Source organism: Ictalurus furcatus, chromosome 6, assembly GCF_023375685.1.
Source record: "Ictalurus furcatus strain D&B chromosome 6, Billie_1.0, whole genome shotgun sequence".
Lineage (NCBI taxonomy): Eukaryota > Metazoa > Chordata > Actinopteri > Siluriformes > Ictaluridae > Ictalurus > Ictalurus furcatus.
Window position 1 is genome coordinate 6,333,884 of NC_071260.1, and position 15,405 is coordinate 6,349,288.

Below are 15,405 nucleotides of genomic sequence, written 5' to 3' on the forward strand. Positions count from 1 at the left end.
CCTTTCATCACAGATAAATGCAACGTTAGGAATTAAATACTCCCCATGAGTCATGGTACTACAATTAACATGAAGCAATAGAAAGTAAGTAACACAGTGACAGACAGTACAAAGTCAATAAATACAGAAAATACACACAATAGCTATTCCATAAACTAGATGGGGTGACAGAGTGAACTGATTTGTTTGAATGGCCATCAGACCAATCTGCTGGGAAGTCTAATGGCCTGTATAAATCAAGTGCTATCATATTAATCTGGTAGACTTGGCCCAGATGGTCTTCTTCCCAAAGTGAGTACTGTGAACAGTCAATAGCAGGGTTGAGAGAGATCCTTTCTGATACTGCAGGCCTTCCTTATACACCATCCAGTGTGGATGTCCTCAATGGCAGGAAAATGTGACCCAGAATGGACTGAGCTGCAGGGCTTTTCTATCTGAGACTGAGCCATAAACGTAGCAGGCATTGATGGTACAGGCCTTGATGCTCTCCAGGATACACCTGTAGATACAATTGAGGATGGGTGTGTACATGCCAGCTGGCTTCAATCTTCTTAAGATTTGCCTTCTTCACTAAAGGCAAGATGCTGAGGGACCATGTGAAATTATTAGTGTGATTTTTACTTCCAGGATCTTGAAGTTGTTCACTGTTTCTACTGTTTCCACTATTTGGAGGAGTATGAGCTACTCAGGTCCTTCTATTCAATTCAATTTTGATTGTCATCATAAAGTAGGGTCCAAAATTCTGAAACAACTGGTAATAGAAATGCTTCTGTTTGGCATTCTTTTTCAATTTAACACAAATGTTATCATTTCAAATGATAGCGTCAGCAATAACTTAAGTGAAAAGTAGAAATATTTACATGAATTACAGAGTATTTGCTATGCCCCCTTTTTGCTTTAATGAAAGTGTGCACTCGAGCTGACATGGACTCCAAAAGTTTGTGTAAAACCTGATAATCCATTTTAGATCAAATCCATCGGTGTGTCATCTGAAAACCAGACTCAAAAGGAAACATATCATCTTCTGTCTGACACTGGATAGTGTGATTATATAGTAAGTTACTCCACTTCTATAACTGTATATGACAGAGTCAAATGGTGCTAATTGTGTTAACCTGAGTATTATGAAAACCTTTAGGTCTATCATATCAAGCCTAAGTTATTAACTGTTCAATGATAGAGACTTGAATGTAACTTTTCTTAGCAGTTGTGGTCTTGGGAGGCTAACTTGGAAGTAGCATTTGTAGTGAGTGAGAGAGGGGGGTGCTTTTGTTTTGTAATGGTTTAAGATGATATAGCATCCATGAACATGCTCCAATGGAGTGTGATTGAAACAGTCCTACAGTGATGAAACTTTCCCCTCTGGTCAGACTTTGGTGGTTTTAGTGGCTGTTGTTCCTGTTTTTGTTTTGTTTTTTTTAACAGTGAATGTGGATTGATTAAAATGATAGATTAATTTTCTCTAACACCCTTGGTAAATATGAGCAAAGAAGGCTGTGAAAATTGTCTTTATTGTTTAAACTTTTGATCTTTTTCAAACAATTGTCAAAATACTGTGCTCTCATCAATATCAAACAATTGCAAACAAAATACAGGTTTAAAAAAATAACTTTGTTAAATATACGTGTGCAACAATTATTGCCACCCTTTTAGTCAAAAATTGTGCTACCTCCCTTTGCCAAGATAACAGCTCGGCCGGATGAGAATACATGGCAAGGGATCTAAGACCATTCCTCCATACAGAATCCGTCCAGATCCTTCAAATGCTGGTAGTCTCTTCTCTTCAGTTCACCCCACAGGTTTTCTATGGGTTTCAAGTCAGGGGACTGGGTTGGTCATGGCAGGACCTTGATTTTGTGGTCAGTAAACCATTTTTGTGTTGATTTTGATGTATATTTTGGATCATTGTCCTGCTGAAAGATCCAACCACGGCCCATTTTAAGCTTGCTGGAAGAGGCAGTCAGGTTTTCATTTAATATCTGTTGATACTTGATAGAGTCAATGATGTCATGTATCCTAACAAAATGTCCAGGTCCCCTGGCAGAAAAACAGCCCCAAAACATTAAAGAGCCACCACAATATCACCAGAGCCATATCAACCTGCAGTTCTTGCCTGGTGTCCTACTGAAGCAAAGCAGGGTTGAGCTGGCCAATACCTGCAGGACTCTACAGTGCGAACATTTCACTCACTGTGAAAAAAATATTTATTCGCACCGGTGTGAGTGACCTCTTCAGAGTTGTATAATAAAATCGGGATAAAAACTACAACTCCAAAATGCATCTACACCGTGCAACAGTTACTTTCACACTGCTTTTCATCACCACATTCAACCGAACAAGTGTGTAAATACTGCAAAGAAGTCATTATGATGACAAGAGTAACAATGTACATCATCTGCTTCTCTCAACTTCCCAATCTCACAAACCGCCATCTTTTATTGTTCACACAAAATGACCTGAACCTGCAACCTGCTCGTTTAGACACAGCGGTAAATTAATAATAATGCTAATGCAACATAGTGGGTTTAATCAAACTTCTTTATTAAATAATTCCTCACCAATCATAATCAAGAGTAGCAACAGTTCCGTCTGTAAGCATACAGTACACTGCCCATCTCCCTTCACTAACTCTAATAGCGCATTCACTTTATTTAAACTCACGGTTGCCAGATATCACTAGAAAAGTCAACTCCAATTTCCATGTTTTGATTTAACACCCCCAAAAACGTCTGGGTTACGCATGTAACCCTGCTCCCTGAGAAGGGAACGGGACATTGCGTTTAGCATAACACTATGGGGAGAGCCTCTCGTCTGCGACCGGCATCTGAAGCTTGTGTAAAATCATGCCTATTTATTGTCTTGCCATGATCAGGTGACGTGGCAATTAAGCCCATCGCGTGATATAAATGTGGGACCTGTGAACCGCGCAATCAGCCTCTATTATCTGAAGCGAAGACGCAATTCACAGGCCTGCCCTGGTATGACAAAGCTACGCAACGTCTCGTTCCCTTCTCAGGGAACAGGGTTACATGTGTAACCCAGACGTTCCCTTTCAAAGGGAACTTGAACGTTGCGTTTAGCATAACACTGTGGGAACGAGAATACCCACTCCGTCATACCGAGGGTACGGCCTGTTCAAAGGTTTCTGGATCGTGCTAGAATTAACCAGTAATCCAGGTAGTTTAGTACACGGATGCCCTGGAGTCACAATGGAGCCAGAATGACACCCAGGTACTTTGTGAAGGTGCGAGGGGATAAAGCTAGCAATATTTCTATGTGGAAATATGCACCTTTTAGATCTATCGTCACAAACCAGTCCTCAAACTGAATCTGTGGAACGATAAGTTTGGGCATCAGCATCTGAACCTGTATGCCCGATGAGTACAGTTCAGATGACGCAGATCTAAAATTGGCCGCATACTCCTATTTTTTGCGCACCAGGGAATAACGGCTGTAAAAACCTCCCTCCCTCAGGGAACAGAGTACATGTTCTATGGCCCCTTTGTCCAAGAGGGATCTTACTTCCTGAGCTAACATCGGGCTCTGGTCTGTGCTGACTACTGTGGTGAGCACACCTCTGAACCTGGCGGGGTCGAGCTATAAACTGGACCCGGTAACCCTTTTCTACGGTAGACAGAACCCATGGAGACACATTTGGCAGTAGTTTCCACGCTGCCAGATGGTCTTTTAGTGACATTAACTATTCAACATTCTATTGGAGGGAAAGCATCAGATTTTCGTTGCCCTGTAACAGCTCGCTGACCAGAGAACACTGAAAACTTGGGACCGCCTTGGCTAGGGGAGGCCCTACAGTAGCACTGGGGGCTAACTGCCCTAACAACCTCATGTCCCCTGATACATCCCTCCACAGCCCCTCAGGACCACTCTTCTTTGCCTGCTTGGCCTTTATGACCATTCTCAGATCAGGCCTAGTAGCAGGCCGTGACTGTGGCCACCCCACTCCCCTGGCTGTCCGCGGGGGTTGGCGGGCTGCCATACTCATCTTCTGGGTCTCCCTCGCACTAGTGCTGTCCCGGGCTCCACAGGGAAGAAACTGGCTGAATGCCGCCATATGTCGAGCTCACTCAGCAGGTCTTCTTGGTAGGTCTGCAACACTGCCATTGTCTGCAGTGACCCACAAGCAAGACTAGTACCGCATAGGCCTTGCCCACCAATGCCACGGTTGCCTTACACGGTGGCTTGGATGGTAAAGCCGGCCCCCCTAATTACCTGCCGTCGATGGAGAGAGAGAGGTAGCTCGCAAACGCCTCCTCCACCTTCAGCATAGCTAAATAGCCATACCGTTCATTCCCCACAATGGCCGAATAATCCAACATCGTGGGGTTATAAAAACGGCTTATGCATGGTTCTCCCCCAGAAGCCTGATATTTTGTCATGCACTTTTGAAAGAAAGGGGAGTTTCTGCAGTGTGAGAAAAAGGCTCATCCAGCCTTAGTAATCACTTCAAGCAGCTCTTTATATGCTGCTGTCAGTTTTTAGTACACCCTTCTGGCTCCTCGGAGTCAGAGAGGAATTATTACTATTATTTTTGTGTGTGTGTTTTTTTCCCCCTTTTGGCTTTCCATAGCGGAAGGAGGAGTCGCGACGCGAGCTCCAAAATCCAGCGGAGAGCCGAACCTGGAAGACAGAGCAAGAGACAGAGTAGCGCTCGTCTCCGGTTCCTCTTCCGGATCCATAAGAGATCCCCCGAACCTGAGATGGCTAGCTGCCTCGGCAGCGGCCGGCCCAGATCCACGAGGCTCTGAAACCCAACTCACTTCCGAGGAGAGCGCGAGTCACGAGCCGAGCTACTTCAATTCAATTCAATTTTATTTGTATAGCGCTTTTTACAATAGACATTGTCTCAAAGCAGCTTTACAGAAATATCAACATGGTATACAGATATTAAAGGTGTGAATTTATCCCAACTGAGCAAGCCACTGAGTGGCGACGCTGGCAAGGAAAAACTCCCTAAGATGTATTAAGAGGAAGAAACCTTGAGAGGAACCCGACTCAGAAGGGAACCTATCCTCATCTGGGTAACAACAGATAGTGTGAAAAAGTTCATTATGGATTTATATGAAGTCGGTATGGCCTTAGGAGCAGCCGTAGTCTCAGCAGTCTGGAATTAGAAAAGATTTGAGCTCCATCCAGAGGCAGAAAGGATCTGGATCTCTAGTATCTCCATAAATTCGTGTGGGGCTCGGCGAAAGGAGAGATTGAGAAAAAAGATTATGATGACTGCGAAGTAGTAGAACAGAATCTAGTCAGGGTAGGCTTGAGTAAACAAATATGTTTTTAGCCTAGACTTAAACACTGAGACTGTGTCTGAGTCCCGAACACTAATAGGAAGACTGTTCCATAACTGTGGGGCTCTATAAGCGAAGGCTCTTCCCCCTGCTGTAGCCTTCACTATTCGAGGTACCGTCAAATAGCCTGCATCTTTTGATCTAAGTAGGCGTGGCGGATCATATAAAACCAAAAGGTCACTTAGATATTGTGGCGCGAGACCGTTTAGTGCTTTATAGGTTAATAAAAGTATTTTATAGTTAATGCGAGATTTTACTGGGAGCCAATGCAGTACTGATAATATTGGTATATATATAATATAATATAGAACTGATAAGTTCTAGTTAGGACTCTAGCAGCTGCATTCTGGACTAACTGGAGCTTATTGATATTCCTACTGGAACATCCAGACAGTAATGCATTACAGTAATCTAATCTAGAGGTGACGAATGCATGAACTAGTATTTCCGCATCATGTAGTGACAATATGTTTCTTATCTTAGAAATATTTCTGAGATGAAACAAAGCTATCCTAGTAATATTATCTACATGAGCATCAAATGATAGGCTGGAGTCAATAATCACTCCAAAGTCTTTAACTGCTGTACATGATGAAACAGAAAGACCATCCAGAGTAACCATGTGATCAGAAAGATTACTTCTAGCTACACATGGGCCTAATAAAAGTATTTCTGTTTTATCAGAATTAAGTAAAAGGAAGTTAGTTAACATCCAACGTCTAATGTCCTTTACACAATCCTCAACTTTACTAAGCTTCTGTCTGTCCTCTGGCTTCGCTGAAACATACAACTGTGTATCATCAGCATAACAGTGGAAGCTAATTCCATGTTTACGAATAATTTGTGCTAGGGGTAGCATATATAAAGTAAAGAGCAGTGGGCCTAAAACAGAACCCTGTGGAACTCCAAAAGTAACCTCAGTACGCATGGAGAAATCACCATTTACATCTACGAACTGATAACGATCGGTCAGATAAGACCTGAGCCAAGAGAGGACTGTTCCCTTAATACCAACAACATTTTCTAATCTATCAAGGAGAATAGTGTGATCTATAGTTTCAAAAGCTGCACTAATGTCGAGTACTACAAGCAGCGAGACACAACCCTGATCAGAGGTCAGTAGAAGGTCATTTACTACTTTAACTAACGCTGTCTCTGTGCTATGATGAGGTCTAAATCCTGACTGATACATTTCATGAATGTTATTCCTATCTAAGTACGAGCATAACTGCTTTGCTACAACCTTTTCTAAAATCTTAGAGATGAAGGGGAGATTTGATATTGGTCTATAGCTGGACAATTGAGACGGGTCAAGGTCAGGTTTTTTAATCAAGGGTTTAATAACTGCTAATTTAAGTGATTTGGGTACATAGCCAGTGCTTAGGGAAGAATTGATTATATTTAAAAGTGGTTCAATTACTCCTGGACAAATCTGTTTAAACAAACATGTAGGTACGGGATCTAGTATGCAAGTTGATGAATTGGCTGAAGAGATTAATGTAGCTAGTTCGGTCTCTCTAAGCGGAGCAAAACACTCTAAACATTGATCTGATATTGCTACATTGTCATGTAATGGGTTTGTTACAGTACTGTCCGGTTTTAATTTAATGGCCTGTATTTCACGTCTAATATTTTCAACCTTATCAATGAAAAATTTCATGAAATCTTCACTGCTATGTAATGATTGAGTGTTTCTCTCTGTAGTGATTTTATTCCTAGTTAATTTTGCTACTGTGTTGAAAAGGAATCTAGAATTGTTTTTGTTATCTCCTATTAAGGTGGAGAAATAGATTTTTCTAGCATCGCCAAGAGATTTCCTATATTTCAGTAGGCTCTCCTTCCATGCTGTTTGAAATATCACCAGTTTGGCTTGACGCCATTTACGTTCTAATTGTCGAGATGTCTGTTTTAACGTTCGCGTTTGATCGTTATACCAGGGTGCTAATTTTTTCTCTCTGATTATTTTTCTTTTGAGTGGAGCCACTCTATCTAGCGTGTAGCGGAGTGTTGACTCCAAGCTTTCAGTCTCCTGATCGAGTTCTATGGGATCTGACGGTGATCCAAATCTAATTGATGTTTCTGCGAGGTTATTTATGAAGCTCGGTGCAGTAGCTGATGTGTAGGTACGTTTTACGCGGTAGCGAGGCGAGGTGGAAATATTATGATCAATATGTATTATGAACGAGATAAGATAATGGTCTGAGACAACTTCATACTGCGGAAAAAATATAATATTTTCTATACTTAGTCTGTATGTTAGTATGAGGTCAAGAGTGTGACCACCATTATGCGTAGGCCCGATTACGTTCTGATTAATCCCTACTGAATCTAAGATGGACAAAACCGCTAATCTTAGAGGTCTTCCAGGTTATCAAAATGAATATTAAAGTCTCCGACAATTAATGCTTTATCTACAGACACAACCAGGTTTGAGACAAAGTCTGCAAATTCACTAAGAAATTCAGTATCTGGCCCTGGGGGTCTGTAAATAATAATTAGAGGAATTGACTTATTTTTTGTGGCTACATAACTTATACTGGTATAAACAATTTCAAAAGAATTAAATTTATGCTTAGATTTTTGTGTGACGACTAGATTTTTACTATGGATGAGACCAACACCTCCTCCTCTACCAGTTGAACGAGGCTGATGTACATAACTGTATCCAAGAGGACTGGCTTCATTTAATGCTATGTACTCGTTTGGTTTAATCCAAGTTTCTGTTAAACACATTAAATTACATTCCTGATCAGTAATGATGTCGTTAACAATAAGAGCCTTAGACGCAAGAGATCTAATGTTTATAGTCCTAGCTTCAGATCAAAAGTGCTGGCTGTGCATTCAATATGATTTAATTTTATGTTAATTAGGTTATGAAGACAGACTTTCCGAGATTTTCTATATATTTGTATAGCTCGGGGAACACACACAGTCTCTATAGTATGTATTACTGGTGCCAGATTTTTAATTGAACATTGATTATACTGAATGTTGTTATTATCGGAAGATGTACTTACGGTAGGCAGTCACTTGGAGTGTAGCGCCTTGGAGATGTTGTCAGACAGCAGTTCCGCTCCAAGGCTGCTGGGGTGCAGGCCATCAGGACGAAACAACCTAGGACGCTCCCAGAACAGATTCCAGTTATTGACAAACACCAGATTCTGCTCATTACACCAAGAGACTAACCAATCATTTAAAGCTAGAAGTCTACTGAACTTTTCTGCTCCACGTCTGTATGTGGGAAGAGGTCCAGAGACGATGATCTTCGCAGTGGGTGATCTGCCTCGTACCGTCTCGATCAGGCTGGAGAAGTCCCTCTTCAGAACCTCCGTCTGCCGCAGCCTGGTGTCGTTCGTCCCCGCGTGCAGCACAACCGCTCCAATGTGCTCGTCCTTCTTCAGGATCCCAGATACCTGCGCAGCGACATCAAGGACACAAGCACCAGAAAAACAGTGTGTGCGCACCTTACCTTTAGATGAGGCTACATGGACGTTCCGCACAATGGAGTCCCCGACGATCACAGCGTTAGGTCTGGTCTGACGGAGAGGGGCGAAGCGGTTCCTGGTCGGAATCTCGAACACCGGAGGTGGAGAGCTCCTCACCTGGGGTCCAGCCTGCGCCTTCCGCCGCTGGTTCACCCAAGGCCCGAGGTGTGTTGGCGCCGGCGTGACGGAGACCACGGCTGGGAAAGTCCTAGGTGCACGGTCCCTGCACAGAGAAACATACGGCGTAGAGGGCCTGGGAGTGGAAATACCACGCTGTGTGCTTACCTTGGATATGTGGGCAGAGGCACAAGATGTTTCCAGCGCAGTTTGTCGCTCCAGCAGCTGGGCCTGCTTGTCGAGTAGGCCGCGGATCTGCTTCTCCACATCCTCCAGTTCCAGCCGCACCATGTGAAGCTCGAGCGAGTCCTCATCCGCACTCAAAACCGGAGAGACAGCAGACATATTTGTTTTTTAAACAAAACAGCGGTAAATGAGAAATAAGGAACGTAAACAAGGCTAGCGGTAGGTGATGCTAGCGGGCTACGAGCTACAAGCTAGTCGCAAGCTAGTCGCGGATGTTTGTAAAAAAAAAAACAGATCAAATTTAGCGACAGCGCAACGTTACGATTGTTTTATCTAAAGTAGTGTCAGTTATATTTGTATAACGTAAGGTAAATAATTTTAAAGTATAGAAATTAATGTAATAGCATTAGCTCGAAGGACGCTGCTTCCTGCTTGACGCTGCTTCCTGCTTGACCAGAACCAAGGTCACTGGAGAACTTTGCTCCTAGCGGCTTCTAAACTTACCTACTTAATGTAGGCATTACCATGCGCAGCCTCTCGAGGCTGTCATCGCATGCTACATCCATAGACACTTCACCCAGAAAGTGTGCACTATTCCCCCTGATGAAACGGGAGCAAGCCGTAACACACTTCCTGCATTCTCGCACTCATATTTTTCTCTCTTGCTCATTCCTTTTTTTCTTCTCTTTTTTTTTAAAGGGATAGAAAATTTCTGAGATTTTGAGAAAAGATAGCGAGGAAATGAAGCATCTTTTTGTTTCTTTACACAAACAACTGACATGCAGTCTTTTGCGGAAACTAATAAAGGCTGATGGCGCGGTTCACAGGTGCCATATTTACATCACGCGATGTGCTTAATTGCCATGTCACCTGATCAGGGCAGGCCTATAAATAGGCATGATTTTACACAAGCTTCAGATGCCAGTAGCGCGCGAGAGGTGCTCCCCATAGTGTTGTGCTAAACACAACGTTGAAGTTCCCTTTGAAAGGGAACGCAATATTATCAGCAGACATGGCAACGCTGTACTGGGGAACCCATCTAAAACTTAGAAACAAACAAACAAAACTAATAAAATGTAAAGACAGAAAATGTGCTTAGATATAAATAAATCATTAATATAAAAAATAGATATTATAAAAACTTCATAAAATATAAATAAAATGAGAAATTAAATGGTGTTTAATTACTATGGGTTTCATTTAATATCAATTTGACATTAAGCTTAGTAAGTTATTTCCTTAGAAGGCTATTAGCCTTTTTCCTAATATGGATCATGCTTGTGTTAGTCTACTTTTAATTAGGACTCTTTATTGTTTAAGATATTTAAAAATAAATATTTTATGCTTGTTTATTTATCAATTAACCAATCGTATTTCTCATTGCTATAATTTTAATTCAATTAACAGTGACCATGAGCAGAGAGCTTACATTTAACTGTTTATGACAGACCTCCTGATTAAAGCTTAAACAAAAAAATTGGTATCTGGATCGGTTTCGGTCGTAAAAATCCTGATCAGAGCATCCCTAATGAACACCATTAAAGTAAAGTGCTTTGCATCTGACAGGAACTGAACTCACCCAATCACATCCTACATGAGATTATTCAGGTATATACACAATATACGCAGAGCGGTTCGAGCCCAGAACCACGACAGTGGAAAATGTCTAATAGTGTAGCTTTAAATATATTTAAGAGGAGCCGACTTCAAAGACTGAACATTGAGGTTTATTGTATTTGCTTACAAGGTGGAACAGGTTAACGGTTGTTTTTTTACATAAAGTCTGTAAAATTAACTGAAAATATTAAATTTAGTTTATCAGAAGGTGAATCTGTCATGGCTCACACTATGTTCCTAAATTCTGTCATAATTGACAAGCTCAAGTTTTCTCATGCCTACTTGTGCATTATATTGTGGCACATTAACGTTACCATCTCTAAAAACTAAGCTTCAACTGTGCTCCTAAATTTTTGTAATTAGGAGCACAAGTGCTCCTAAAAGAAATTGTTACTGTAGAGCCTGACCTGGATAGGAGCTCCTGGGGAAAACTAAGTTTGCTGCTCACCCTGTGGTCTGTGTGGGGCCTAATGTCCCAGTATAATGATGGGGACACTATACTGTAAAAACAGTACTGTCTTTTGGATGACACATTAAACCGAGGTCCTGACTCTCTGTGGTCATTAAAAATCCACATTGGCCTTTCTCTATCATGACCCCCAATAATCTCCATCCCTGAATTGGCTACATCCCTCTCCTCTCCTCTCCTCTCCTCTCCACCAATATCTGGTGTGTAATGGGCGTTCTGGTGCACTATGGCTGCTGTCGCATCATCCAGGTGGTGGCTAGACACTGATGGTGTTTGAAGAGACTTTACCCATACAATGTAGAAGCACTTTGAGTGTCTAGAAAAGCGCTATATAAATGTAACTTTAACTAATTAACTAACTACATTTAACCGTGGGCATAAGGTATTTTTCCATATGGCTATCTCTGTGTGCACCAAAACCACCTTGGGGTATTCCAGAAAGCAGGTTGTGTGACTTACCTGGATAAGTTTACTCAGAGTTAACGGATAACCTCAACTTTCGGTTCCAAAAACGAAGGTAACTTTTAGGGTATGTAAGTTGCCATAGCAACTTACTCGCTGAACATAACCTGTTCCGGAGCAGGTTATGTTCCAGAGTTAGTTTGTTTCAGAGAGCTGACGGAGCATGGTGTGCCCTTTTGAAGAAGATCCAGTGGACAAGGAAGCACGGATTATACGTTTTGTTTATTGTTTCTTTATTTCCTGTCATTAAAAAAAAATACATTTGTATTTATTGCTTTATCATTCAATAATAAAGTACATAATAGCCATTAGGCAAATATAGTACCCACCTTTAGTCGGTGCTCCAGCAATTCAATCTCAAGCCTGGCCTTTTTTACAGTCAGCTTTTTCTCCTCTATTTGAAGTTGTATAAGGTCCATCTCTATGTCACTTTTTCTAATTTGCCTTTGAAGATGGACCTTATACAGCTCCTTTGCAGGCAGCTAGGAACATAGAATGACAATGCCAAATGATTGATATCATAAATGTCTGCAATACATACACAGATCATTTCTTTTTAATAAGGAAAACTGCACATAATTTCTTACACTGCCAATATTCTGTGTGGAGGTAGATGGACCCTCCTCTATACAGGAATCCCCATAATCTTTATGGATACAATGACAAAGTTGTAATATCACACAGCATCTTATACACAGCATCTTATGTTGAAAAATGGGTTATTTGTTTTACCTCTGTGGACCTCCTAGCATTTTCTACCTCTTTCACAGCAGAAGTAATCCCTTCATCTTCATCCTACAGTGCAAATTACTAATGAGGTTTAGTCTTGCAAGCAGAAACAATACCTGAACACAATAATCACTCACAAATGTGGCAGCTCAATAAATACAATGTGTCCATCAGAAACGGTAAAAAAAATTAAATCAGATGCTAAATGTACATTATCAAATTAATACAACTAATATACAAAGACATAAGGAACATCTAATAGGGACAGTACAATTAAGGTTACAGTACACACCACATGCAGTAAAATAAAATAAGCTTGCATAATACACAAGTAAAAGAGTGACATAAAATAATTATAGCAAAATACATTTTTCAAATGGTGACAGTGTTGGTCATCTTAACTGTTACAGGATAAATGACTTAAAGCACTGGAAATAAGAACTGAAATAAGTTGCAAGTACTAATATGCTACACCTACATTTTACCAAGCCATGTGTGTAATGGAAGGTAGCTGACTCTGATCAAGTTCCTCCAGGAATGCCATCAACCATACCCTTGATTAAAGGACAGTGCCAGCTCCTCAGCAGGAGTGAGTGAAGGTGGTGGTGGACCCCCACCTGTTTTCCGGGCCGCCGCCTTCTTTCTGTTGGCTATATAGAACAGTGACAAAATTTAATATAGAACACTAGGGCAGTTACAGGTTACAGTTTAGGAAGTTTATGAAATATTACCTTTTTGGAGAATGTTTTTGTGTTTCATTTTCACTTGGTTCCAAATTCTTTTGGATCCAGAAGGATTACACCTGATAAAGTAAGAAGCATATTATTAGTCAATGTACTATGTACAATGTTAAGAAATTGATGGAGGGCAAAAATTTAATCTAAAAGGATCAATGTTCAATTTTGCATCATAATGAAAGGAAACTTTCCATATATTTAAAACTGAAAAACTCACACATTTACATGATCTGTTATTTTGTGCCAAGCCAACTCTCTCTCCTTTGCCGATGCAACAGTGTATTGCTTATTTTAATATAACTGGTGTAAATTGCTCATAAGCATGCATTAAAATGTCCAATTCTGCTTCGCTGAAGTATGCAGCTCACATATGTACAATGTTAAGAAATTTCAGGCGGGCTAAAAGTAAAGGCATATCTATTAAATGTTACGATACAGGTCTTATAGGATTAATATTTAATTTAGCATCATAATGAAAGGAAAATTTTCAGATATTTATGTACTTATAAATTCACGCATTTAATCGATCCGTCACTTTTTTCAAAGGCAAATCTCTGTCCGAAGCAGCAGGTAATTTTTTTTTGTATAAATGGTGTATATTCCTCATAAGTACGCATTAAAACATCTAACCCTGCGTCGCTGAAGTATGCAGCTCGCATTTTTTTTGCCCTGGGTTTCCATATTGGCTCCTGAAATCTGCGATACATTGACAATGTCTTTATGTACTCGCCAGTTGGAGGTTGATTGAACTTACTCCTAACCGGTGTTCTGGAACCGACCGTGGCAGTCGTGGGAGGAGCGATCTTTCTTTCCTGTGCGCCAGCTGCCGGCCTGTTGCCACAGCACCCCCCACTCAGCTCCGAGCCTACTGCCGTCGTTTGTCAGGCCCACAGTACATCCCGTTGGGAGAGGCCATCTGCATTCTCATGGTGGGTCCCCACCCGGTGCTGGACCTGGAACGAGAAATCCTGCAATGAGAGGAACCATCAGGTTACCCTGGCGTTAGCGTCCTTGGCTTTGGCCATCCACTGCAGTGGGGCGTGAACTGTCGCCAGGATGAAGTGCCGACCGGCCAGGTAGTATCACAGCTCCTCGATGGCCCACTTTATCGCCAGGGCCTCTCTTTCCATGGCCACATACTTCCTCTCAGCTGGGGACAACTTTCGACTGATGTAGAGGACCGGGTGTTCCTCTCCAACGAAGGTCTGCGAGAGAACAGCGCCCAGCCCGGTCTCGGATGCATCTGTGTGCATGGTGAATGGAAGGGTAAAGTCTGTGTTGCGTAGCACTGGGGCACTGGTGAGGGCCTCCTTTAGAGCTTGGAACACCTGCTCTGCCTCCGGAGACCACTTTACCTGGTCCGGCTGTCCCTTCTTCGTAAGGTCTGAGAGGGGGGAAGCTACAGAGGAGAAGTTAGGCACGAACCTGCGGTAATACCCCGCCAACCCCAAGAAGGCACACACCTGTTTCTTTGATGTGGGCAGTCCTTCACTGCCTCGACTTTCTTCGCCTGTGGCTTCAACATACCCCGGCCAATACGGTAGCCCAGCTACTGTGCCTCGGTCAGCCCTAGGTGGCATTTCTTGGGGTTGGCTGTCAGCCCGGCCTTCCGGAGTTCCTTCAGAACCTCCCCCAGGTGGAATAAGTGGTGCGACCACGTGGAGGAGTGGATGACCACATCGTCCAGGTAGGCGGCCGCGAACATACGATGGGGTTGCTGGTTGATGTCCATCAGCCGCTGGAACGTTGCGGGCACTCCGTGAAGCCCAAAGGGCAGAACCCAGTACTTCCAGCGCCCGGTGGTCTTTGGTCTCGCGTCAGGTACCAGCGCCACTTGCCAGTAGCCTTTCGTTAGGTTCAGGGCAGATATGAACCGGCCCTTTCCCAGTCACTCCATGAGGTCATCCACTCAGGGGAGGTGATAGCTATTGAATTCAGAGACCTGGTTCAGCTTCCGGAAGTCATTGCAAAGCCGTATACTTCCGTCCGGCTTCAGCACGACGATGATGGGGCTGGACCAGGGGTTGTTGGATTCCTCTATGATGTGGTCCCACAGCATTCGGCCGAAATCCTCCTTGATAGCCTTGCGACGGGCCTCTGGGAAACGGTAGGGCCGCTGTCTTACCACTACTCCCAGACAGGTCTTGATCTCGTGGTGGACCGGCTGCGTCATTCCAGGGGAGGTAGAGAATACATCAGAGAAATGGTCCACCAACTCGGTTAGCTCCTGTCTTTGTGTGGGGGTAAGATCTTCCCCTAATTCTATCAAGGTTGCCTTGCCGTGATCTGTGCCC

At 42.6% G+C, this 15,405-nt stretch overlaps 1 protein-coding gene across 1 annotated transcript; it reads right to left on the reverse strand.

The window, feature by feature from the left end:
* Positions 1 to 172: 172 nt before the first annotated feature.
* On the reverse strand, positions 173 to 9,220 carry LOC128608541 (uncharacterized). The gene is made up of 2 exons (XM_053626332.1): positions 8,327 to 9,220; positions 173 to 499 (listed from the first exon to the last, which is right to left on the reverse strand). The coding sequence occupies exon 1, from the start codon at positions 9,200 to 9,202 to the stop codon at positions 8,336 to 8,338; it is 867 nt and encodes a 288-aa protein (XP_053482307.1). The 5' UTR covers positions 9,203 to 9,220; the 3' UTR covers positions 173 to 499; positions 8,327 to 8,335.
* Between the last annotated feature and the right edge of the window lie 6,185 nt (positions 9,221 to 15,405).